At 33.3% G+C, this 25,338-nt stretch overlaps 1 protein-coding gene across 1 annotated transcript in view; it reads right to left on the bottom strand.

Annotated features, from left to right (window-relative positions):
* Positions 1 to 240: 240 nt before the first annotated feature.
* LOC114326466 (glutamate--cysteine ligase) overlaps positions 241 to 25,338 on the bottom strand; it is a 91,371-nt gene continuing 66,273 nt past the window's right edge. The window contains exons 3-8 of the mRNA XM_028274854.2: positions 21,705 to 21,901; positions 20,913 to 21,281; positions 16,920 to 17,117; positions 15,426 to 15,605; positions 11,416 to 11,597; positions 241 to 2,864 (exon numbers count right to left, since the gene is read on the bottom strand). Of these exons, the coding sequence (XP_028130655.1) occupies positions 2,708 to 2,864; positions 11,416 to 11,597; positions 15,426 to 15,605; positions 16,920 to 17,117; positions 20,913 to 21,281; positions 21,705 to 21,901 (1,283 nt within the window). The 3' untranslated portion in view covers positions 241 to 2,707. The remainder of the gene's footprint in view (positions 2,865 to 11,415; positions 11,598 to 15,425; positions 15,606 to 16,919; positions 17,118 to 20,912; positions 21,282 to 21,704; positions 21,902 to 25,338) is intronic.

The raw sequence follows: 25,338 nt of genomic DNA, 5'->3' as shown, positions 1-25,338 counted from the left end.
CATATCAACATCTTGTCTAATTTCTATCCCTTTGTTACGTTATACAAATAACACCCTCTTTTGGGGCACGTTACAATGCCATTTTGCCTATCTTAACCACGTTTGCGGTTTACTAGATAGATGAGGCTGGAATCAGCCAACCGAGTATACTTGCTATTTACATCTGGTTTAATTTTTCATTGTTTCATTTCCTTTCGAAACACATAATACTGTAGCAAATAGGACAAAAATAAAAAACAGTTTTAGCAAGAATAATCTATTTAACACAACTATAAATATGTAAAATCTTTTTAAATGCCCTGTTGTTGTAAAATACTGCAACATTCTATTTCTATAAATACATATAAAAATTCTTCTTTAAGTATAACAAAACTAAAAATGACTAAACAGTTTACGTTTAAAACAAAGCGCATGTTGGCACCTGAAAAAAATCTTGTTACATAACAAACATGTTAAATTTTATTACAAACATCTAAATAAGTCATTTATATATTAGCTAAAAACTAAGAACATTATTGGAATTAAGGAACTTTTTAAAATGCTATTTATAAGTAATACGTTTTATTTGAAGAATGGTATTTTTTGAAGAGCATCAGTCCAGAAGTAGAAATTTAGTCGATTGTCTAACCAGACCCTAGATGGCTAATATTATCCATATATTGTTCAATAATTGTATACTATGACCACCTGTGGATTGTTTTTGTTGCACAAAAAAAATTTCTATTATTATTATTACGGATACTGATAAATATTAATATCTATTGGGATGTATCCTTCAGTTATATCAGTGGCGGCTGGTTAGGGTCGGCAGTGCCGACCCACACATTTATGGACACATTATAGTTTTTTTAAATATTTAATTTAATCAGAGTTGATGATATTCGTTTCTGGGAAATAAAAAAATATCTGTGAGATAATAGAGACTAAATTTTATTCATTGTTTTTAAAAGAATTCGATCGATCCGATACGTTATGTGATCCCTGTGCGCTGTGCGTAAGAGACTTTTCAAATTATTGATCCTATAGCCATGCACCCGATTGCGATAGGCCCGTTTCGGCAAGCCGTCCCCAGATTGACGATTTGCTTGTAATAAGAAGCTATAGAATATTAGCCGATAGGCAACCAATTATACATTCCCCGTATTCATTTGAATGGTAAGTCCGGCAGATACCAATCTGCCGATCGGTGATCTGCAAACAGCAGCAAGGAACGTACCTAGCCACGTACCTTGCTAGCGCGCCCGGGATGAAACTATGAAATAAGTAGTTTTACGTCGTTTAATTATTGATATTGCAGTTTTTTAAGTTGCCAGGAATTACCATTTAGGGGACAGGATGAATCGGAGCATTCGTTAAATCAAGTTAATTATACAGAACCAATAAAATTGTTTAACAAATACGATCTGGAATTTTCTAATTTACTTTCTGTCTCGAAGAGATTTAGCGACGTAACAAAAACAGCACAGAATGAAAGAATCAATCAATTAGTAGTTACGTTTTGATCCTTTTCGGTAGAAATAGACGAAACTACTGATAGAGGTAACATGTCATTCACAATTATCAATTATTGTTCTTCGATACGCGTTACGTCTAATATTTATGAGAGGTTTTTAGGTTTTCAGACGTGAGTAGAAGCCATAAGACAGAATATATTGTTGGTGTTTTAAAGGACAGGTTAAAATTTTTTGATATCAAAAATAAATTGGTAAGGCAAACTTATGACGGCGCTGCCTTGATGTCCGGTGAACTGTATGGTCTCCAGGCAAAAGTTAAATTATTGCACCCCGCTTTTTTTACTCACTGTCATAAGTCATTTACCTCTTTGACGATTCAAAATTTAAAAGTTACGCCAAAGAATTTTCAAAATATCTATTAACAAGTTCATTAAAAATTATCCATCATTCTTTAATCAAATAAAATAAGAAAATTAAATTTTATATGCTGATCCAAATATTTTCGGAAGGTGGGATAAGTTACAAAATATGTATTATTTTATATACGCAATTCATTAGGTACAACAAACTGTTCCCGAAATGAATAAATTATTGTTCTCAAATGTGGGCAAATTCTGCCTCAAATGAACGGGATTTCTCTTGTCTCAAACGAGTCAAAACGTATTTTCGAAACACCATAAAACAATAGAGAATGTCAAGCTTGTCTCAGATGTCAATAGAAAAAAACTTTTAAAATCTCTCCAAAACAATAATAAATTTTACAATGACATTATAACCCATTTTGCTACTTCGAAACAACATAGACTAGAGTTAATTTATAAACAGGTTTAGGTTCTAAATTATAGAAAAAAAAAATAAAAATAAACAAAAAACAAAAATCTCCTATGAAATTGAAGCCTTTTAATTAGATGGCATACCTATCTGAGGAGACAAAACTTTACCGACCCTGTCCCTAAAGCCACGAGCCGTCACTGAGTTATATGGAATGACAAGAGCAGTGTTTAAAAGTGTATACAGTATCAAATCAAGATGAAGCATAAATTATATTGAATGAATAGCATCATGAATTGGCTTATACCTTTTGTCAAATAAGAAAATTAATGAAAATGTAGATTATACATATTTATGTACATCCAGTCTTCAATTATATTTAAACTACTGATCAGATTGTCTGATTCTAATGAGTCTTAATAAAACAAATTTTCTTTCAGTGCCAATTCGCTGTTGTTTGTTTTAAGTACTATAATAACATTTTAACAATCATTTCTTAAAGCCGTTGGTATATTTTCTTTAGTTTTTGACATCGTGCTTGTTCCTAAAAGCAGGGGACAGTATTTTTTGCCGGATTGAATTTCCTCGATTGTCTTGAGTAAGTCATAATTTATTCGCTCTGATACTACAGAATCGTACCTGAAAAAAAATCGACATGTTTACTAGGTATCCATAAAGCATATACGAAGTTTTTTAAAATTGTTCTGAAGCTATTTGCTTGTGGCATTTTTATAATTAACTATTTAGATGGGAAATAAGCCACAATTTTGACAACGACACCCGATTTGGGCGTCGAAACGTTAATAAAATATTTTTTTCAATTTAATTGTGCCTTATTTCCCATCTAAATAGTTAATTTTTTAAAATTATTTATAAATACACTACTGGCTAAAAAAATCGGGACACCTTAAAAATGAGTCATTTTTGATGTCTCGAATCTCCTAAACCTGTTGTCCGATTTTAGTGATTTTTTAATATGTTATAGCCTTATTCTCTAAGAATATCGATGTAGTAATAGTGTTGCTGAACAGGTAAATGTCATTGTATACCGGGTGTAACAATAATACTGTGTTTTTTCCTGAAAGTTCGTAACACCCTGTGGAATATTCTAGCATTTAAAAAATATTGAAATTAAAACTCAATTGTAGCCTTAGCCTTTCTTAACATTCTGCTTTTTGACTCATTCACTTATGTTGAATAATGAAAAAGTTAGGTACTTTGACAACTAGCCATGTTCTTCATCAATACAGGGTGTTTCTAAATAAGTGCGACAAACTTTAAGGGGTAATTCTGCATAAAAAAATAATGACCGTTTGATTTATAAACATATGTCTGCAAATGCTTTGTTTCCGAGATACCGGATGTTGAATTTTTTCTTACACACTGACGATTAATTTATTGCTCTAAAACCGGTTGAGATATGCACATGAAATTTGGTTTGTTTTAAGAGGCAGTTATTGCGCATTTTTTGACATACAATTGTATATTTTATATTCCCCATTGGCTTACATACGAGTCATAATACCCGGTCATATTACCTATATGCACGCCAATGGCAAATATAAAATTTTTAGTTGTATGTCAAAAAATGTGAGATAACAACCTCTTAAAACCTACCAAATTTCATTTGCATATCTCAACCGGTTTTAGAATCATAAATAAATCGTCAGTTTGTAAGAAAAATTCAACATCCCGTATCTCGAAATAATCAAACTGTCATTATTTTTTTCATGCAGAATTAACCCTTAAAGTTTGTCGCACTTATTCAGAAACACCCTGTATTGATGAAGAACATGGCTAGTTGTTAAAGTACCTAACTTTTTCATTATTCAACATAAGTGAATGAGTCAAAAAGCAGAATGTTAAGAAAGGCTAAGGCTACAATTGAGTTTTAATTTCAATTTTTATTTAAATGCTAGAATATTCCACAGGGGTGTTACGGACTTTCAGGAAAAACACAGTATTATTGTTACACCCGGTATACAATGACATTGGCCTGTTTAGCAACACTATTACTACATCCATATTGTAAAAAAATAAGGCTATAACATATTAAAAAAAAAGTATGTGTGTGTACTTTGTACGCACGTAAGAAGTTATACTTCTATTATATGATTTCAACGAAATAAATATACTTTAAACAGTTTATTTTAATTTTATTTGAATATTAAACTAATTTTAATGCTTACCACTTTCCAAAAATAACAAAAAAAAGGAATGGTCCGGATTTGAACCCAAGACCTTTCGATATCTAGCCGAATGCTATACCAATAACGCTACGAGCCCTCTGCTTTTATAGTCTCGGACATAATGACAATTCACGGTAACAAACAGACGAAGTGAAGTATAATAAATACAGTGCGGTGGAAGAAGTGTTATTCTTTTTCTCATGATCATCTTTCAGTGCGTCACAGTTTCTCGATTTCTTTCTAACGCATTAAATTGTATGTGACGGAAAAAAACGTACGTCTCTGATTACAGACATTTACAACATTTATTCTAGTTATTCTAGTTGTCGATAAATGGCGCCATAATAAAAAATATATTTTTTTTTAATTAGATAATAATATTACAAATATAATCTGTATAATTTGTAAGACTATACAAATCAAAGAAAATACCATTTTATAAATGCAAGAAACATATTTGATTTGTTTTTATTCCAAATTGAAAATAAAATGTGACAACTGTCAGATTTAACTAAAATGTCATGTTAGAATAAATGTCATAAATGTGTATTATCACGGACTTACCCTTTTTCCTATCATTTGTTACGCACTGAAAAATGCTCATGAAAAGGACAATACCCCCCCCCCCCCTTGTTAACTTGTTTATTTTAAGAATATAAGCAAAACACTCGGACAGGTCGATTTTTAAACTAATCATAGTATATTATAGCATCAACGTTTCGAACTTTATACGCTCCCTCGTCTGGTGACAGGCATAACTTCGACTTTTTGAAGTTATACTTCTTTAGGCGCGATTGAGGGTAAAATTTTATTAATCTGCGCGCATGCGCACACAGACAGTATGGAGTTCGTTACTAAATGTTTTAATTTATGTATGTATCAGTCCAGAAAAGGTGTGGAAAGGATATATTAGTGTTTTTAAATATATTTTTCTATAAACGTGTTAAAAATGCAATTTATAGCACTCCATAGGAGCGTTAAAAATGCTACTTTAAAGCACCAGTGCTTTAAAAATTTTAAGGCACTGCAGTTAAAAGTGAATTGTCAAATTGTGAAACGTCAAAATATTTATATTTCATTTATTAAAATTAATATTAATAATACAACTTGCGCAACTTGAAAAAGGTGGTTTAAAAGGTCTTTTTAAATTTAATTTAAACTGTATTATTGCATTTTTAACACGTTTGTAGAAAAAAACTATTAAAATTTGTTAGAATATACAAAAATAAAAGTAGATGTTATTCTATAGTTGTTATGATTTACGTATTGACAGTATAGGCAGTTTTGATGTAATGTTAAGAAAAATATAAAAATGGAATGTCAGTCAAGTTCAAGTAAAAGTTTTTGTAGGTATTGTCCTGTAATTGAGAATATATAAATTATAATTGTTGATATATAAGACGTTTCTATAACGTTTTAATAAAATTTTTTGGAAAGTAGTAAGTAAAAATTAATTTAATCTTTAAATAAAATACAAATAAACTGTCCGCAAGTATATTTATTTCATTGAAATCATATTTAGAAGTATAACTTCTTACGTGCGTACAAAGTACACACACATTCTTTTTTTTTAAATAGGAAAGTACATCATGTGACACCTCATTTAAAAGCTTTTGAAATGCTGATTACAAAAATGTATAATACTTTACTCCTATTTGAGAGCGTAGGCGCAAAATGTCGGTCGAATTATTTTTAAACGCATTCATTTTTTTTACTTCTGAGAAAACTAATAAGTATTTTTGAAAAATTTAAACGCAGAATGAAAGATTACGTTATTGCGGAGGGCTGAAAGTCCCTTAGACTAAACAAAAAGGTTCTTTTGAATGATATATTTGAAATTAAAAATCAGACTAAATCTTCTTTTTGTTCACCCCTGTGACATTAAAATAAACATTATAAAAGTTTTTAGGGACACTCGGCCCGGTCGAGAATACTGCAATATTTCATTCCCCGTTTAAATTTTTCAAAAATACCTGTTAGTTTTCTCAGGATTCGAAAAAAATGAAAGCATTTAAAAATAATTCGACCGAAATTTTTCGCCCACGCTCTCAAATAGGATTAAAGTATTATACATTTTTGTAATCAGTATTTCAAAAGCTTTTAACCCGCCGTTACACGCGTCTTCTATTGTGACGTGGTTGCACGCGTATGAGCGTCGCCCTCACCTACATAAATTCGACTTATTTCGAGAAAGAATGAATGTCAACATGTATAAATATAAAATGGATTGTACTCACATATTATAGAAAGTCTCATAAACCAATTTTTTTATTAATTTAACTAAACAAAAGTAAAAATAATATTGATCAAAAGCAAGTTTTCTTAATTTTCAATTTCAGCAAGCCACTGAAGGAATTAACGTTCTTTACGCGAATTCATTTTACTAAAAATACAAATTAAAATTAACAACTGTTCTGAAGCTATTTCTTTGTGGCATTTATGTAATTAACTATTAATATTTTGTATTTTGATAACGACGTCCGAGGTGGAATTCGAAACGTCAATAAAATCAATTTTTCAAGTTAAATTGTGGCTTATTTCCCAATTAGAACAGGTAAATTTAAAAATGGGTTCTTAACCAGTGGCGCACCTAGAATTTTCCTCTGGGTGGAGAGGGATTTGCTTGGGCACCGAAAGTTTTTTGTATTATTTGTGAAAGACAAGTTACATTTTCCTACCTTTTTTTATATATATTTCTATATGCTCTGGGTGGGATTTTAACCCCCAAACCCCCCCTCGGTGTGCCACTGGTCCTAACCTAATCCAAACAATAATATTTTAATTAAACCTACCTAAATATTAAATAAAAACCTAAAACTTTCTTTGAGATAACAGAAACGTTATTTCACCGTGACTGCACGCGCAGTGAGGAATTCCCTCACTTGAAGAGGGATGTCTCTTCTTTCAACTATCACACAGCACACTGACCGCCTGAAATATTCTATAACTTTTTCATACCCTCTCATGAACCATGCTAAAGGCATTCCTGAGTGCTTAAGGTTATCGTATTAGTTTACACAATTTCATTGCTTATAAACAAATATGGTGAGGGATTCCCTCATAGCGCGTGTAATGGCGGGTTAAATAAGGTGGCACATGATGTACTTTCCCATTTGAAAAAATCAAAGTTGTCTGTCACCTGAAGAGGGAGCGCGTAAAGTTCGAAACGTTGATGCTATAATATACTATGATTAGGTTAAAAATCGACCTGTCCGAGCGTTTTGCTTATATTCTTAAAATAAACAAGTTAACAAGGGGGGGGCGTAACACTTATTCCACCGCACTGTATAAATGTTTTAATAATACTTATCTTACTCCCGAGGAAGACAAATCCAAAGACACAAAAATTATAATAAATATATTTACGAAAAACAGTAATATATTCTTTTCACACCTTTTTTTGCACTGATATATTTATACATAACTTGAAAGATTTAGCAACTAGCGCCATACTGTCTATGTGCGCATGCGCGCAGTATAATGAAAATTCACTCCCAATCGCGCCTAAAGAAGTATAACTTCAAAAACACTAAAATCGAATAGGTTTAGGAGATTCGAGACATCAAAAATGACCCATTTTTAAGGTGTCCCGATTTTTTTTGACCAAGAGTGTATGAACTCAATTTATAATCGACAAATTCTTTTCCTTTATTTCAAGATCGATGTAGTATAAATATTCTAATTTTATTGTGTTATTCTTAGACATTGACGTTGTTATTCGTCACTATGGACACCAGATACTCCAAAGGCCTTCACTTACGTCATACTCGTGTTCATCAATCCCACAAACTACCGAGTATTATGTTTGCATCAATTTAATTTGGAAAAGCCTCTAAATTCCAGAAAATTACGAGCACAGTACGTACCCTGGGCACTAGGTGCTCCTGTGGTCGGTTCTGATGTCATATTCGTGTTCAGCAATCCCAAAAACCCCCCGACTAATCTGTCTGCATCAATTTACTGCCGAAAACCCTCGAAACTCCAGAAGATGACGTGCCTTAGCAGTAACCCTGGGCACTAGGTGCTCCTGTGGCCGGTTCTGATGGAATATTCGTGTTCAGTGGCCTCATGATGAGTATCAAAATCGACGAAAAAACGATATAACTACAACTTACAGAGGCACATTGAAAAAACAAACGGAGTCATCGTGGAATGAAGTAAACACTTCTGTTGTATGTAGGTATATGAATTTATTAAAATTCTAAAAATTTATCCACAAGGGAGTGGAAGTACAGAACGTTTTCGGTCAAACTGACCATCATCAGTGTAAACATCCAGTGTACAAGTAAATGAAACTAGCCACTTCAATAGGTGTAAGAACCTCTAAATAACATTATTGCTACATTATATGCTATATAGTAGTCGACATTAAGTCGATGTCTTAAGATTATAAATATCACATGTGGATGTATGTCATCCTTGCTCGGAAATTGCACAAGGTTGTTGTGATCAGGTGAGAGGTTTAGCAATTGTTGGTTGTGCAATTTCCGAGCAAGGATGACATACATCCACATGTGATATTTATAATCTTAAGACATCGACTTAATGTCGACTACTATATAGCATATAATGTAGCAATAATGTTATTTAGAGGTTTTTACACCTATTGAAGTGGCTAGTTTCAATTACTTGTACAATGGACGTTTACACTGATGATGGTCAGTTTGACCGAAAACGTTCTGTGCTTCCACTCCCTTGTGGATAAATTTTAAGAATTTTAATAAATTCATATACCTACATACAACAGAAGTGTTTACTTCATTCCACGTTGTTTTAACTAAGGTATACAGCCAACTACAGGGTTTACCCTTTTAAAGTTTTAATAGACAAGGCGAAAATGGCGGGTTCGTTGGGAAAAATATTCCCATGAGATTTTTTTGCATAATTACATTCGTGAGGCATCCCAGAATAAGGTTCAAGAAGTCGCCCACGTGAAAAGTGGGCCAAATTTTTTTTAACATTTTTTTTATTCAAATTGCAAAAATCAATATTTTTGGCCCGGACAATTTTTTTGTAGGTTTTTTGGACCATTCTGGATAAAAAAGGTCTCTTATAATTTTTCTTTAAAGTTGATCGTTTTAGAGTTATAAGCAATTTAAAATTGAAAAAAAAAACGAAAAATGGCGATTTTCAAGGTTTAATAACTCGGTTAAAAGTTATTATTATGAAAGTCAGAAAGTGACTAAATCAAAGTGTAATGCCCCCCCCCCCCTACAAGATCCCGAATAAATTTTTGCCATTATTTTATTACTAAGCTGTTATTTTTAAGTAATAATATTGAGCGCCATTCACGTGGTAGGCGTCCGTAAATGTGAGTGCAAGTAAGATGCACAATTGGACTGTCGGAGTGGCATCTCTCTCACACTCAGCATTTACGGGCGGCTACCACGTGCATGGCGCTCAATATTATTACTTAAAAATAACAGCTTAGTAATAAAATAATGACAAAAATTTCTACGGGATCTTGTAGGGGGGGCATTAAACTTTGATTTAGTCGCTTTCTGACTTTCATAATAATAACTTTTAACCGAGTTATGAAGCCTTGAAAATCGCCATTTTTCGTTTTTTTTTTTTCAATTTTAAATTGCTTATAACTCGAAAACTTCTGGCCTTTGCGGACGATTTCAAATTTTATAAGGTTATTGAGTCCGAACTAGACACTGTACTGCTACAAAAGGATCTAAATAACTTATGTGTATGGTGTACTGATAATGGTCTAGAATTAAATGTTAAAAAATGCTTTAGTATTACCTTCAGTCGCTCTAACAATACCATTGTAAAAACGTATATATTGAACAATACTGTTATTGAATCTGTGGACTGTATTTAAGACTTAGGTGTTTTGTTTGACAGAAAATTAACTTTTATACCACATATTACAGACATGATTAATAGGAGTATGCGAAATCTTGGATTTATAACACGTAATAGTTCTCAACTGTCACCGAATTGTTTTTTAAGGTTATATGTTTCTTTTATGCGCTCATTGCTGGAATATGCCTCAATTATATGGTCACCTTACTATGATTGTCACATTAGAAATATTGAGTCCGTCCAGAAAACATTTCTTCGTTCTTTGGCATTTCGAGCTCATATCAATATTTGTCAGGGTTTTAACATTAATTATGATCTGGTTAATCAAACATTTAAAATGGATAGCTTGGAAGTAAGAAGGGCTAAATCAGATTTAACAATCATTTATAAAATATTAAATGGTCTATATCATTGCCCAACTATCTTACAAGCTATAAGCCTCAATACTGTCCAAAGACGGGTTTCCCCAATTTTTCGCATACCTTATCATAATACGAACTATTGCTTTTACTCCCCATTGTCACGCACCTTGCGTCTAATTAAACATAATCAAAACAGTCTTGATCCATTTGTGGACAGTCTTCGTGTATTTAAAAGAAGCATACATAATTCAGTAACTGAAGTAAAGTACTAAGTTCCTATAATTTATTAATTATTTATTATTGTTACTAATTTAATTTTGTGGTTTTTATTGTTGTCATTGTTGTCATTTTTATTATCTTTTGTTATTTGTTATTTTAGGTTAAAATTGGTTATCTTTACTGTTTACCATAATATTTCATTTTTTTTATATACATTTTTTGTAAATTGGCTCTGCCATTTATTGAATAAAAAAAAAACGATCAACTTTAGAAAAAAATTATAAGAGACCTTTTTTTATCCAGAATGGTCCAAAAAACCTACAAAAAAATTGTCCGGGAGAAAAATATTGATTCTTGCAATTTGATTAAAAAAAATTCGTTAAAAAAAATTTGGCCCAATTTTCACGTGGGCGACTTCTTGAACCTTATTCTGGGATGTCTCACGAATGTAATTATGCAAAAAAATCTCATGGGAATATTTTTCTCAACGAACCCGCCGTTTTCGCCTTGTCTAAAACGGAGTCATGTCTACACAAAAAGAAGATAAAATATGTGTGTTGTTCAAGCGATAACAACTTTATAAGATATTTTGCAATATTCTATTACCTATATTCTGGGTGTTCTGTAACAAACTTTCTTATCCATGAAGCTGTTGTAAGGATTTCACCTGATGCTCGCCTTTGTATAAACTTCAAATACTGTTGAATTGTGCAGTGCGTATCGGCGTCAACATCCATGCCGCTTAAGTAGTTGTTAATAAGTGGAATAAGACCGGGAAATTCTTCCCCCTAAAAGTAAGAGTGTTTTTAAGATATAGAACATGCTGTGTATATTGTAACTGAACATGCACTTCGATAAGGCGCTGGTTGATGAAATCAAACCCTTGTATGAAATAATGGAAATAATGATTGTTTTTATTTGAATTACACAAAATAACTACATGAATATTTGAAGGATAGGCCTTTTTTCAGCTTGAATGTGCGTTTCGCTAAAACTTTAATCGTAAGCCGGTAAAGTCGGCGCGGGAATCGGTTGGAAAATTTACTCCAAGTACAACAAAATTCAGTTTGGCAACATTGTGTGAATGTTAATATTAACATATCCCTTCTAAGATAAATAGAACTGTAATTTAATCCAGACAAATTAATATATTTTTTTTCCAACAAAAATGATAAGTAGAAAAAACGTTAAATTTCTCTTGTATAATCATTATCGTCCAGTTATGGTCTAATTATTTACTCTACTAATATCCGTTGACTAATTCAGATGTTAAGATTTTAAACAATCTTATCTTTCGCGGCTTCTGGAATGTATTAAACATATTGAATTCAAGTTTCAACAAGTTTCAGCCAAATAGGAAACCCAAGAACCTTTTAGATCCAAAATTGAATGGTGTGAAATGGAATCACCCATTAAGTTAATTGAAACATAACATATATTATATATGAGCGTGGACACTGTGCTTTGAGTGGTGCAGTGGACAGTGTACAAGTCCAGTGATCGGGGTTCAGATGATCGAGAGCCTGGAAGCCCTGATGAAGACTTCGGAGTGGAAGTCAAAAGCTCGGTGCACTCAAATTAGATGCGGTTCAATCCAGAAACAACTTTTTAAATCTTAAATAAGAACTCCTGTTTTATTGCAAATTTGGATTTCTAAAAATAAGCAACTTTTATTCGGGACATTTTTTGGAATTGTTGATAAATTTCGCTATAATCGGAAAACTACGATTTATCCTGATACCCTAGGAAAATTATGGAATCGATCTGTCTCCAGAAATACACTGTTAAAGGGAAACAAAAAAACAGCTGTTTAACATGTTTCAAAGATCTATCAAATGATACTAAACACGACTCCACACGTTTAAGCTCAAAGGCGGTGGCAACTTTGAAATCCTTTTTGTCGCAAGAATAAATAGAAACCCGTATTTTTTTTATTGCAGATTCAGATTTTACGTAAAAATTTGTATTTAGTACTAGACCACGAGACAGCGCTGAAAAATCTCTTTGAATTTACTAAAGCTAGATTTTTCACAGTTGATTACTGTGATTGTGTAGAGAAACATACTGCGGTCGGTCAAGCGAAACGTAGAACAGGGGTTACTGAGAGGGTATCAAAGTTGCTTTCCTACGAAGGTAATTATTTCCATTTACTAAGTCTGAAAGTCAGTACAAATATTCTTAATTAAATATAAATAAAAGTTATTATACTTACTAATGAAGTAAAAACCTCACGTGTAGGTAGATGGTATATAATTTATTAAAAATTTTTTTCTAAAATGATCCAAAATGGATAAAATCACACAAACGTTTTCGGACCAATCAGTCCATCATCAGGTGGTAGAAACTTTAGATCCAAAGTAGTTGGAACTAGCTACATATTTAGGTCAAAAGACCTTAATATTATAATAATTATGCCATTTCGGCTACAAAAATGTCGACAATAAGTCGATGTCACAAGAAATTAAAATGCAGCGGTATTACAGAGTGGTCTTCATCTTGGCTTCAAACTGACAGATAAAAAGTTATTATAGTCGGCCAGCTGCATGACGGGACAGAACCGATCAGTCGGCCCCAATAGTCGATTGAGGAAATAAAGCATTTTGGCTCGCAATTTTTTCGTCCAGCATGGATTTACTTGAAATTTTCACAGAAGGTAAGTAATAGTCCAAGGATCAATTTCTATATCATGCCGCTATCATACGCTAAAACCTTGGGGGTGGTTGCCACCCCATCTCGGGGGTGGGAATTTTTTATTACATTTTAACCATGTAACTCGATGGAAAAAGTGATTCTAAGAAAAAAATGTTTTTTACATTTTCTTCGTAAAACTAATATTTTTCGAGTTAGTCGCGCTTGAAAATAAAGTTTTTCGACGAAAAAATCGACTTTTTTAGAGGGATTTTTGAGAATACCTCGAAAAATATTCTGTATATTTTTGGCGATAAAAAGTTTCTTCAAAAATGATTTTTTAGGATTTTTAAAGAGCTATAAGACTGTAAATTAAATTCCGTAAGATCCCTTAGCTTTTAATTGGGGCGGGTTTAAAGGGCTCGAATAAGGGGGTGTTTGCTGGTAAATAGGGGTTTTAAACAGCTATATCTCGCTAACTATTCACTGCAATGAAAATCTATGTACAGGGTAATTTTACTGATCAAAAAAGCTACAATTTAGTAGTTTATAATTTTTTTCGTATCTTTAGTATTTTTCCGGAGATATTTTGAAGTAAAAGGTGAAAAATACCAAATTGCAAAAAATAAATTTTTAAACTCCAATTTTTCCAAAATTAGGCATTTTGAATAGGTCAAACTCCTTGAGTGTATTGATAATATAAATATAAAAGGAACTACAAAAAGGTGAAGACCAATTTTGAATTAGGACGGCAGTTAGGAGGTTGTTTTCACTGATTTTTTCGTAGAGAAAAGCAGGTACCGACATTTTTTTAATAAGTCGCTTAATTTTCATGCTAGAAACTTTTTATTATTTTTTTTTCGAAAGGTCTAATTGTATACTTGAAAAATGATTATTTAAGTTTTCCAAAAAAAAAATGCAAATTTTTCCCATTATTTGGCTTTGAATATTTCAAATTATGCATTTGACGAAAAAAGCTAACCTTTAACATGCCGTATCTCGGTTTTTATTGGTCTTAAAGATATTGGAAAAGAATTTGGTTTATGTTTTTTTGGTTTAAGATACAATTTTGATATCTACAGTTTTTTTTGATTAAATGCATATTTTTCGAGGTATTCTCAAAACACCCTCTAAAAAAGTCGATTTTTTCGTCGAAAAACTGTTATTTTCAAGCGCGAATAACTCGAAAAATATTAGTTTTACGAAGAAAATGTAAAAAACATTTTTTTCTTAGAATCACTTTTTCCATCGAATTACATGGTTAAAATGTAATAAAAAATTCCCACCCCGAGATGGGGTGGCAACCACCCCCAAGGTTTTAGCGTATGATAGTGGCATGATATAGAAAATGATCCTTGGACTATTACTTACCTTCTGTGAAAATTTCAAGTAAATTCATGCTGGACGAAAAAATTGCGGGCCAAAATGCTTCATTTCCTCAATCGACTATTGGGGCCGACCGACCGGCTCTGTCCCGTCATACAGCTGGCCGACTATAATAACTTTTATTTATATTTAATTTAGAATGTGTGTACTGGTTTTCAGCCTTAGTAAATGGATTTAATTACCTTCGCAGGAAAGCAACTTTGATTACCCTCTCAGTAACCCCTGTTCTACGTTTCCCTTGACCGACCGCAGTATGTTTCTCTACACACTTCCAGTAATCAACTGTGAAAAATCTAGCTTTAGTAAATTCAAAGAGATTTTTCAGCGCTGCCTCTCCGTCTATACCATAAAAATTAGTTTGCAAACATCTAATCTGTATTTCTTTATTTATAATTTTTTTCTGTGAGTACAGCGGCATCTATTGCGAATGAAAAAAAGTAGATCAAACTCCGAATCTGCAAGAAAACAAGGAATTTGTTTAAGACTTTGTTTAAGATTTATTAGTTAACAAAGTTACCTCCATCATAGAGATTGGGTCGTGTTTGATAAAATAATAAAATGAAAATATCTAAGTTTGGTTTATTAGATAATTGTAAACTTACTTTTCCATTAATGATTTCGTTAATAGTCATTTGAACAAACATATCACAGTCTTTTGTCGTTCCTTTGCAACACTCGTTTGCTGCGGGTGGACTCACGTGTGTGGTGATATCTCTCCTAAACCAGAATTTCTGGTCTCTTGCGGCGTTTCTCTTTTGCGCATTTTGCATGTTTTCATCCACCTAAAATTGAAAAATCCAGTTAAACATGGTTATGTTGTATCATGTGAATTACTAAAAAGAAAACTTGGAACACTGGTATACTATGTGACTCGAAGGCACCTCAGAACTAGTAGATTATGGACAGGATCGTTTATAGAGGTGAGAAAAACAAGAAAGAGACACAAAACACAAAAAAGAACAGGAAGAGAAATAGCCCAAAAAACAGAAATGAGATACTCATAAAATAAAGAGAAAGACTAAAAATACTGATATGGATATCAAAATAGAATAGAAATATTAACGAAATACAAATATAAAAATAAACATGGTTCGATTCACTATATAAAAAGATATTTAAAATAGCAAATATCAAAAAATGTAAACATAAAAAGGTCTAAATTATATACTCAAAACAAAAATGACAACGGTCTTAACTATCTTCAGATATCTTTGACACGGATGAACTGTGCGTTGAAAATAAAAAAGCATGCAATCAAAAGCCACAATTTAGTTAAAAACGTAAAAAAAACAAAAAATGTACTATTTAGTTACTCCATTTCGATTTAAACATGCACAAAAATATATTATTTCACATCAAACAATAAAAAAATGAAATATATACATATATTGTTTATAAAAAAAATTACACATTAATTTCTATAAGGTAACTAAATTAAGTAAATTAAGTCTCTTATATTGTTAAATAAACTTTCTTAATGTGAAAGCAACATCCTTGACTTGGATGAGGACATAAGAATATACTCATAATAATAAATAATCTGTTGATTAAGACCGGATGACTTGAATATTGTAGTAAAGAGGGGCTTTAAATTAGGGTTGGAAGCTTTGGACCTTAATGAGATAAAAGGGGACTTCATACTAGGGTTGGATGAACTAGGACAAACTAAGATGAAAGTGGTCTCCGTTTTAGGATGAACTAGTACCCTAATTAGATGAGAAAATTCAAAAATAAAATAAGCGAAGAAACAAAAAGTACAAAAATAAAAATCTTGCCCTAAAAGGGATCTGGAAAACACGTAGAATATTCGTTCATATCTTAATGCAAAACGGAAAAATAAAAAGAATTAAAAAGGTGGGCCTTTTTAATTAAAGTTTTTATATTATATAGAAAAATATTTACAAGAATAAAGTACTGCTTCTAAGCTCTTGCTCTTTTATAGTAAGTAACAGAACTTTTTACAAAGAAAATAATTTTTTAAATATTGCTACTAGGTCATATTATGGTAAATCTACACATAAGTAGGTTAAAAATTGTGTCCAACACACTTTAAAATCAAGTAAATTTAGGAAGGAAGTTATAATAAAATTACTTACTTTACTAATTGGTATTAAGAAGTTTAACTGATAGGAAAGTATCACCCGGGTTAATAGTACTACGAAGCACACTATAGCGGCGTTTTCGAAATCTGTAATTTGAGCCTCACACGGTCTAAATTCCACTCTCCATCCGATCGTTGATTGAGGAGGTGGAGGTTTAAATCTCATCGTCTGCCAATTGGTCGACTGAATATTCTGCAAACAAAAAGATAAAGTTATATAATAACAAAGGTCTACAACCAAAAAGTTTGTTCAATTTTTCACATGCAAAAAATAATATTTTACTTTTAGCAGTACGATTTCAATAATTTTCATCCTCAATTTTAACTATTCCTTTATCCAACCCTTACTAATATCCTACTACTAACTTTACCCTATTCCCTACCTAACTACAGACATTATGCTCAGATATGACAAAGCGCAATTCTACCTCTTCCTCTTATGATTGTAACTCGCGCTGGGGACAGTTCTATTCATTGCCTTCTTCGCTTGAAGGCAAAATATGTGAGCCGTGCTCTGGGCCAAATCTCACTAAGAAAACGAACATTGTGAACAGTAATCTCTCTCTCTCTCTCTCGTGTGTTAGTTCTCGTTGGGCAAATCAGTTAAAAGCAATTAAAACTCGCGCACGAACCATTTAAGTTAAACCGAGTGTGAAACCGGAATATGTGACGTGATACAATCGCGAATGGTGAATCAGTGTAACATTTTGATAAACTCACAATATTGTTTATACACTCTCGATTTACTTACTCCGTGGCGTTACAACCCTTCGTGGGTTTTAGCCGAATCGACAACATGCCTCCACTGTTTTCTGTCTTGAGCAACCTCTATCCAATTCTCCACGCCCATCGCACTTAGGTCTCCTGCTATATTATCTCGCCACCGGAGTCGAGGGCGTCTGCGTGGTCTCCTTCCAGTTGGGACTGCCTCCCACACCAGTATTACTGTTCTTTGGTCAGAATGTCTTCCGAGGTGTCCCGCCCATTGGAGTCTTCTGGACTTTATTTCTTTTATGATGTTGGCGTCTGGGTAAAGTTCTTCGAGCTCTTTGTTAGTTCTTATCCTATATTGTCCTGATGCTTCATCCAGCACGGGACCAAAGATCTTCCTTAGGATTCTTCTTTCCCAAACAAGTAGTCTCTCTTCGTTTGCCTTTGTTATCGTCCATGTTTTGCTTCCATACATCACAACGGGTCGTATGATTGTTTTATAGACTTGTATCTTCGTACGTCTTGTTAATTGTTTTTTATAAGGTTTTGGAGGGGAAAAAGACATCTGTTGCCGGCCTGTATCCTGTTGTTTATTTCTTGTGATCCGTTATTGTCTTCAGTTATTGTTGTTCCAAGATACTTGAATTCTCTAACGCGCTCAAAGTTAAAGTCATCGATGGTGATGTTCTGACCAATTCTGTCTCTGCTTTGGTTATTGCGGCTCATATACATATATTTCGTCTTGTTTTCGTTTATTTGGAGCCCCATCTTCTCTGCTTCCTTCTCAAACCTCACGAAAGTCTCCTTCGTCCTTAATCCTATGTTACCTATTAGATCGATATCGTCTGCAAACGCCAGTAGTACGTTTGGTCCTTCTCGATGAAATACTGTATTGGGTTTTTCGATTCTTGCACTTCTGATTATGTGCTCCAGAGCTAAATTGAAGAGTTGTGGTGAAAGTGCATCTCCCTGTTTTAGTCCATTGTTTATTTCAAATGTCTCCGAGTATTGTCGTCCAACTCTCACCTTACATCGTAACTGTTCCATACAAGTTCCTCGGAATGGGACGTTTCGATGCCGCCGGTTCATCGCCGGCCGTTTCGATGCCGCCGGTTCATCGCCAGTCCATTTCATCGCCGTCATATCTCGCATTTCCTAGAATTCCTAATTAATACTAAAAATAACTAATAATTGTAACTGTCGAAAATTCGGAAATATATCAGATAGCGATTAATTGACTGGCGATGAATCGGCCGGCATCGGCATCGAACTGACGGCATCGAAACGGCGGCGATGAAACGTCCTAGACCCCAAGTTCCTGCATCGCTGTCCACAGTCTATCTCTGCATACTCTATCAAATGCTTGTTTAAATCTATGAACATCTGATGAAACTCACGATCAAATTCCCCGCATTTTTCCATTATCTGTTTTATTGTGAATATCTGGTCAATAGTAGAGCGGCCAGGTCTAAATCCGCATTGATAATCTCCAACGATTTCTTCTGTGTATTTTTTGGTTCTTTCTATTTTATGAGCCAACTTTCTATTTCATCAACCTCTATTTTATGAGCCAATCAGTGTTTTTATTTACAAAAAATGGTACAACTCTTACAAGAAAAGAGATATTCGGATAATTCAAAAAACAAAATTTTAGTGATGCCTCCAGGATAGTATGACAGGACTATGGAACAAAATCAGCTCTTCCATTTTTCCACATAATTCTTTGAAGCTAGGAGAAAATACAACGCTTCCATCCACCCCTGTATAATGCCATACAAGCAAAATTTTCTTGTTACCGGAATAATAATAAACGATATCAATACATATGTACCTACAAACTGGTGCAAGAATCTTGAAAATCGGAGCACAAATAATAAAGTTATAAATTGTCAAACTTAATCAAAAATTTTGGGTGGCGGAATTTTGTGCCGGTGAGTGTATATTATAATGCCTCTCTAAATTTCCTAGCAACCTAAAAACGTACAGTCCACGCAACTAAAATTATATTAATAATTTCATATGTATGCTTTAATTGTACAAAGCTGTTTGAACCATTTCAACTAATTATTATGCACTTTGATGGACCGAAAACGAAAATATCTAAGACTACAGGTTTTTCACAAGATATGAATGCAGATTTAACCCATTTTCTCTCGTCAAGTTATAAGATCTTGCACTTAACGTGTTGAAAATCACGGAGTATCGCATTCTTTGGTTATACAACTGCAATTCGCATCACAGGTGCGAACGTATAGTACTACTAGAATTGTGCTGAGTGTTATTATTCAATCATAGAGAACGTAAAAAATTGGAGAGTGTGGGCATTTTGCCTATCTTAACGAGGTACCTTTTGCTCAAACTATTACTCAATTCTGCCATCTACTCACTCTTAACACATTCACGGACACGACTGCATATGAAGTCATTTACTCCATAAGAAGACGTGGCTACATGTAAAGCGTGTCCGTGAATGTGTTAACAAATAATTTCACATATCACTCAAAATGAGAGCGACATGTGAGAGGTCAAAATATTTTCTCTTATGTGGTATGAACTAATTAATATTTAATGCAAGTTTACTGGGTAAACAGTAAGTAAACTGTACGTTTCCAATCACGGTCGGATGATGAAATTCAATTTAAAATATCACATAATCAATTTTTTGAGTGATTTCTACCACAAAATCGTTTATCAGATATAACATAGTATTAATGAAAAGTTTTATTATATTAGTAAACGAATTTAGAACAGTCATACATAAAAAACGTGGGCAAGTGAAAAACATTAAAATGATTTCATATTCCCATTAAGGGAAAAGGCGCAAAATGTCGCCTGTCAAAATTTTCAATGTATGTTAAATGTATTCATTCTTTTCGCCATCTGAGAAAAATAATAAGTATTTTTGGAAAATTTAAACGAAGAATGGAAGATTACGTTATTGCCGAGGGCCGAAAGTCCCTTAGAATAAATAAAAAGTTTCTTTTGAATGAAATATTTGCAATTAAAAATCTAAATTTTCTGTTTTATTTTTACCACTGTAACTTATTAAAATAAACATTATATAAGTTTTCAGGGACTTTCGGCCCTCAGTAATAATGTAATATTTCATTCTGCGTTTCAATTTTTCAAAAATATTTATTAATTTTCTCAGGATTCGAAAAAAATTAATACATTTAAAACATATTGAACATTTTGACAGGCGACATTTTGCACCTATACCCCTAACATTTTAATGTCATACAAAGTTTAAATAAAAATAAAATAGGTTTTTACTTACTTCAAAATGGTCCGAATCCTCTTCATCATTTTGATGAACCTTTTCAGAAAACAACGATACTGTATCTCTAATAAATAAATGCGCTATATGTCCTGCTAGCAACGGATCTATTCCATTATCGATCAACTTCTTGTAATCCTCCTCGTTATATAAGAGAGGTATATCGTTATATTTTTCGCCTTGAGGAGATAAGTAAGAATCGATGGAATCATATCGGGACTTTTTTATGACGAATTTGTTCTCTTTCAACGGTTTAAGACCACGTTCTTCTTCCGTTCGACAGTCCACCGATCCCGCGATTATGTTCCATCGACAGTCTATGTCTGTAATGAATCCTCTATGGAGGGGTGAGGCAGCTGTAAACGCCAACTAAAAAAGAAAATCAATGGAAACACCCAAAGTCAACTCTAAGCTGGTTGCAAGACACTGTCTGATGTTGCGCTAACCAATAGGGTTAGGTTGATATTGACGGACACATAGGTGTGGAAAAAAGAGTCAGGATAATCAGTTAATATTTTGCTCTGTGTATTTGATGAATATTAATTTTTAGTACTAAAATTTCTAATTGCATTTCGAATCCAAATTTCTAATTATATTAATTCTAAACAACTGTTGTTTTACCGCAATATTTCAAAAAATCTAAAAAACAACTAAAAAAACAAAATGCTTCCTGTATTTAGCATTAATACTATAGAGGTTCCCATCTGACGTCACGTAATACTGGCCGAGTGCGCAAGAGCATACCGTTACTTGTGTATATCGAGTATTTAAGGAAATACAGTCTTTTCTTACCATAATGGGACACAAAGGTGTAAGTTGGTCGTATAACGTTCTGGCTTCTGTGATATTACATGCTTGAAACGTGAGCTGCAAGCAACAACAACCCATACCAAAACCCATAGCGTCCAAATAGACATGATCTTCTAACGCTGCGTTGCTGTGTTTACTGGAATCATCTACCGGTATCTTCGTATTTATGTCTTTATATACTAAAATAAAATAGAAAATATTGTAGAACGTTATTTTTATTACTAGATATAAATTGAGTAAGATTATGTCGTTATACCTACGATGTTGGAAAGACGAGACACTAAATCCTGATGAAGGAATTAAAACTCTTATAGAAATAGCAAGAGGAGCATTTATGAAACTTAGATCTACACTGTGCAATTCTCAGCTGAACTTACAACAAACTAAGAATTATGTTCCTAAAATGTTACCTGTATCCTGTATTACTATCTGGATGTGAAACCTGGATCATGAAGGTTACTATGATGCCCACGAAACTGCGCCTAGTGCAACACCAACATTAAGCTTACCACAATCATCAACCGAAATAAATTGAGGTATTTTGGACAAAGCCAGTAGAAAAGAAGGCATAAAGAAATTGATGGTTGAAGGTAAAGTAGATGTTTAAAGAACCCGAAGAAGATCGCCACTCCGATGGTCAGACCAACTAAGGAGTATCACCAGTTACTCTCTGTCTTAGGGTGCGTTAACTACGGAGACCAAATGATGGTATCCTAGCCTAGAGCATGGTATCGTACTCTTCATATTCGTGAATTCTCGCATTTAAAATAATGCATTTATTTTACATAGCGATCGATTATATAGTTTCGATCGCCAGGTAAAATAAATACATTATTTTAAATGCGAGAATTCACGAATATGAAGAGTACGATACCATGCTCTAGGCTAGGATACCATCCTTGGGTCTCCGTAGTGAACGCACCCTAAGGCAGCACACCACGCCCAAGAAAAAGAAGAATGGATAGCAACCATACGTCGAATATCATAAAGTCACCACATCCTTGCAAAGAGTATAGAACAGAGTAGGAGGGACGAGGATCATTCATCCTTTTAGACATAGCCATACCATTTCAGCCCTTCGCACGTCACATTAAAATCGCAATCTTAATAATTTCGGACATTTAGTTGTGATCCTTGATCCAGATCAAGTGACATTATTGTCATCTTCAAGAGCCTAAGGTTAACATCTGAAAATAACTATGAAAAGGACGTGGCAGCCAGGATCATTGCAGGAAACAGGGCATATTACTCATTAAGGACCCAACTTAAATCAAAAATACTCTCAAGACCAGCAAAAATAAGAGTATATAAGACAATAATTCGTCCCACAATAACGTATGGAATCAGAATCAGCGGGAAGCAACAAAATTACTGGTACTTGAAAGAAAGATACTGCGGACTATCTATGGGCCTTGCAGAGAAGAGACAACAGGAGAATGGAGAAGAAGACACAATGATGAACTCCAGACAGTATACGGAGATGAAAACATAGTACGCTACATTAAAGCAAACAGAATACGATGTGCGGGTCACGTACTAAGATCAAGTGACGAAAGACTTCTAAACGCCACATTCTGGGAAAGGCCGGATGGAAACAGGTCAGTTGGTCGTCCAAGAAAGAGATGGAAGGACGCAGTAGCCAGTGATCTACGCAAAATGGGAGTACAGCAGTGGGAAATAGCTGCTCAGGACCGACAACAATGGAGGGAAATAGTAAACGTGGCCAAGACCCACATAGAGTTGTAGAGCCAAATGATGATGATGATAAAGAGTCTCAGGTACTCTAGTCTTCTTTGTCGCCATTGAATCCTATCCATTGTCAACCATTACCAGTTTGCCCCAAACAATTTTCCTAGAGTTTCCATCCATACCATCCTCCCATCTAAGTTTTGTCCCTGTCCTGCTTCTGGGTTTACTTTCCAAGGGCTGTGACAGAAATATACGTCTGGGAGGGTTGTTTTCTCCTAATTTATATATTATACCTTCATATTTCTACATCCTACCAACTTCACTAAATAATACTCTGAGGATTGTTAGTTCAAAGTCGATCAAAAAGTTTTCATCTATTTTAGAGATGGTCCTTGGTATGCTGTTATTTTTGTTTTCTAGCTGAACTTTCAGGTTTTTAGTTGTCTACTCAGGGTAAAGTAGTACTAATTTGCAAGAATTATTCTTTCTTTGGCTGCTTCAGTAATACGATATTGTGCAATACTGTTTGTGTATTTCTTCGCCAACATGTAGTTCATTAAGTAGAAACTTCAATTCATTTTAACGCTTATTATAAATGACAAAAATTTTGATGTGTTGTTAATGTAAGTGCGTCTGGAAAAAATAGCAATTCATGATTATTTGGTCTAATTTTGTGATTACCGATGCCAAGATATAAACGTATTACTAGCTTTGACGGAAATCCTTATCTACTTTATACTGGTTATTAAGGTGAATCTGTTATCTCTACAAACTCAAATAAATTCATGACAAAGTCTCATTCATGACAATCATGACTTAAAGAAATTCTAATATCAACATGATTGACCCAAATCTGAAAAACCCTTTGTGAAGGACTGACATCCACAAATGTGTAAGGATTTGTTATTTTGACTTTAAGGAGTTATTTAAATATGTGAATACTGTCGATTGGAATTAAAAATAATATTAATAAAGAAAAAACCATTAATTTCACAAATAGAAAATGAAATTTTTATTAAAAAATCCGCTATGAAAGGTATATTTATTAAAAAGAACCCTTTAATAAATATACCTTTTATAGAGGATTTTTTAATAAAAAGTTTTGATTTATAGTAATACAGCCGACTACAGGAAATTAATTTCTTTGTGGATTTTTTAAATAAAAAATGATTGAAATAAATTGAACAATATACTTTTTAAGTTTATGTGAATTGTGATTTTTTAATACAGAACTGTTCTCTCCAAGTACCTCTAAAAATGTTGCTTCTTGATAATAGTTGTCCTTCTTTCTCTTCGGATAAGGTTAATCTTGATTTGTAGCATTTTTTATTTGCTTTTGTGTTCCCAGATTTCTTTTGTTTTTTTTTCTGCGACTCTATTCTTTTTGTTCTTTTTATTCTTCATGTTCCACTTGTTGTTCATGTTCATTGCTTGTAATCATTGTCAGCATTATTTCTATTTCTTGATATTTACTAAGTCTAGATTCCCTTTTTATTCAATTGCTATATTAGCAATACCATAATAATTACTTCACTATTTCTTTCTTTTTTGACGTTTGACAAACATCTGACAACTGTTCTGCTGACAGTTTTTTGTAGAGAAAACTCAAAGGAGACTAAAATTGACGTTAAAACAAGCGTAGGCTTATCACAATATAAGGAAGACGAAGGCCAAATAGTCCTGTCGCCAGGGGGGGTACAACGGCCTCGTTAATTCAGATGGACTTACCCAAGTTTTTTTTATGTATTTTGACCCGTAGAACACGAATTTTTTGGGTAAGAGTCGATCCGGATGTCGATAAGATTGTTATAGACAAAGAAGTTGAGGAATCAAAAAACAGCGATTTTTTCCAAAACAAAACAATATTTTGTATTTTTTGGGTAATTTTAAGCAAAAAATGTGTTTACAAGTTTTTTCGTAGGATGCA

The sequence above is a fragment of the Diabrotica virgifera genome, chromosome 7 (genome assembly GCF_917563875.1).
Source record: "Diabrotica virgifera virgifera chromosome 7, PGI_DIABVI_V3a".
Taxonomy (NCBI): Eukaryota; Metazoa; Arthropoda; class Insecta; order Coleoptera; family Chrysomelidae; genus Diabrotica; species Diabrotica virgifera.
The sequence above is the reverse complement of the archived record's forward strand: the minus strand, read 5'-3'. Positions and strand labels throughout refer to the sequence as shown.